The 1,827-nt window shown below is 44.8% G+C and overlaps 1 protein-coding gene across 1 annotated transcript in view; it reads right to left on the bottom strand.

Annotated features, from left to right (window-relative positions):
- Cds1 (CDP-diacylglycerol synthase 1) overlaps positions 1-1,827 on the bottom strand; it is a 75,331-nt gene that overhangs the window by 8,441 nt on the left and 65,063 nt on the right. Inside the window, exons 9-10 of the mRNA XM_005359570.3 lie at positions 1,599-1,667; positions 240-392 (exon numbers count right to left, since the gene is read on the bottom strand). Of these exons, the coding sequence (XP_005359627.1) occupies positions 240-392; positions 1,599-1,667 (222 nt within the window). The remainder of the gene's footprint in view (positions 1-239; positions 393-1,598; positions 1,668-1,827) is intronic.

Below are 1,827 nucleotides of genomic sequence, written 5' to 3'. Positions count from 1 at the left end.
GGCTTTAAATTTTATTTATATTTTAAAATAATTTTTAAAAATATAAACTGCTATCAGTATTTAAATCATTATGCAAATAAATCCCCAGTGTATACACATACACTTGGAAATGTTAACAGCCATTTGATGTTTAAGATGACAAGAAATACAACCCACTTCCACATATTTGGAAAAAAAAAAAAAAAAGAACCGGAGAACAAAGGATCCCCAGACACACCGGCTAAGCCATTCGCTCTTACCCTTCTCAACACTGCCTTTAGGAATGGAGGGAGGGAGTAACTCTGAAGCCGGAACAGTTCTGAAGGCTCACATTCTGTCACGAAAGAGTTGACATCGCTTCGGTACTCCACTGGGCACACAAAGTACTGGTGTTTGGACAGCACATAGGCAGCCTGAAGACCAAAGCAAGAATTTGTGAGATAGTGCCCAAGCCAGAGGAAGCCAAGTGCCAGAGCGCACAGCCAGACGCCAAGTGCCTGTGCATCGGCATTTGGCTCTACCCAGAATTAGGTCAGGATGGTCCCAGGAGAAACTGAAAAACCTTCAGAGAACAAAAGAATTTTCGAAAGCAGTGAGATCTCCAAACAACCTCAGAAGGGGCGGGGCTGATGTGATCTTAAAAGAGCCTTATAGGAGATCTGACTTTTCAATGTTCTAAGTACGCATGCACTGTATGTGTCCCCATGCCAGGGGACTGCTTTTGGAGTCAGTTTCCCCCTTTCTCTTTTTATGTGAATGCTGAGGATCAAACTCGGGTCCCCAGGATTTGCACAGAAAGGGCCTTTACTCACAGAGCCATCTCTCCAGGCCAAGAACTTACTTTTTAAAAGTCTGCATAGTTTCTCTTAGCAGGGCCTAAGACGGCATGGTAAAGGAGTGGATTATAATGATAGAGACTGTGCGGGGGGGGGGGAGGTTTACTGCACACAGACTGTGCTAACTTCACACTAGACAAACAGTGCACAACAGTGCGGGAGAAAGGCACTGCCCCTTGCCAGCCCACAATGCCATGGGTGCAGTTCTTAAAATTGATCTCCTCAGCCATGGCATTGGAGAGAAGATAAAACATCTTGTTCATCTGATTCCATTTCTCCCCCGACCACTCAATCCACTGTTTTCCTCAAGAACAGCAGAAATTCAAACATGCCACTAGGAAGAGATTCCAACGGCTTGTGCATAGAAATGGCAAGCAGTGCTATCACTATGGGGTCTTGTTTAGATTTCATGGGTGCAGCTCCCTGGCAAATATGAAAGGCACTATCTTATAGGAGATACCTTGCTTCTCTGGTTCTAACAATCTTTCCTCCCCATCTTTGAAGATGTTCCCTGAGTCTTAGGTGTAGGGATGTACTGGTGGAGCTGGGTGGTCTGTCATATCTACAGGTAAGTGTGGCTCTCGCTTTTCATCAAATAAGTTATTTTTGCGGCAGATGGAGATCATCACAGAATCCATAAGGCATAGAATGACTATGGGTGCCTATTTAATAAGTTTTAATAAACGTATTACTAGCATTTTGTGGTTTTGTAGGTTTAGAAAAGGCTAAACCCTAGCATGCGTTTTCAGAGTATAAATAAAAGTAAAACCCAGTAGAACTCACGATGAATCCAAATATGACGGTGGAGAAGAAACCGCCAATGAACCCTTCCCAGGTCTTCTTAGGAGACAGCTGAAGAGGCCGGAGAGGGTGGAGGGTTAGTACACGTACTCCTCATATGTTCCCCAATGCCCCGTGCATCTCTTCCCTTTGCTCTCATTTGAACAGCTGAAACTGCAGCTGTCCCCTGCACGGTCATGACTGACCTGAGCGAGTGTCACCTAACACGGGG

The sequence above is a fragment of the Microtus ochrogaster genome, linkage group LG1 (assembly GCF_000317375.1).
Source record: "Microtus ochrogaster isolate Prairie Vole_2 linkage group LG1, MicOch1.0, whole genome shotgun sequence".
Taxonomy (NCBI): domain Eukaryota; kingdom Metazoa; phylum Chordata; class Mammalia; order Rodentia; family Cricetidae; genus Microtus; species Microtus ochrogaster.
Note: the sequence above shows the minus strand (reverse complement) of the source record. Positions and strands in the feature narration are given on the sequence as shown.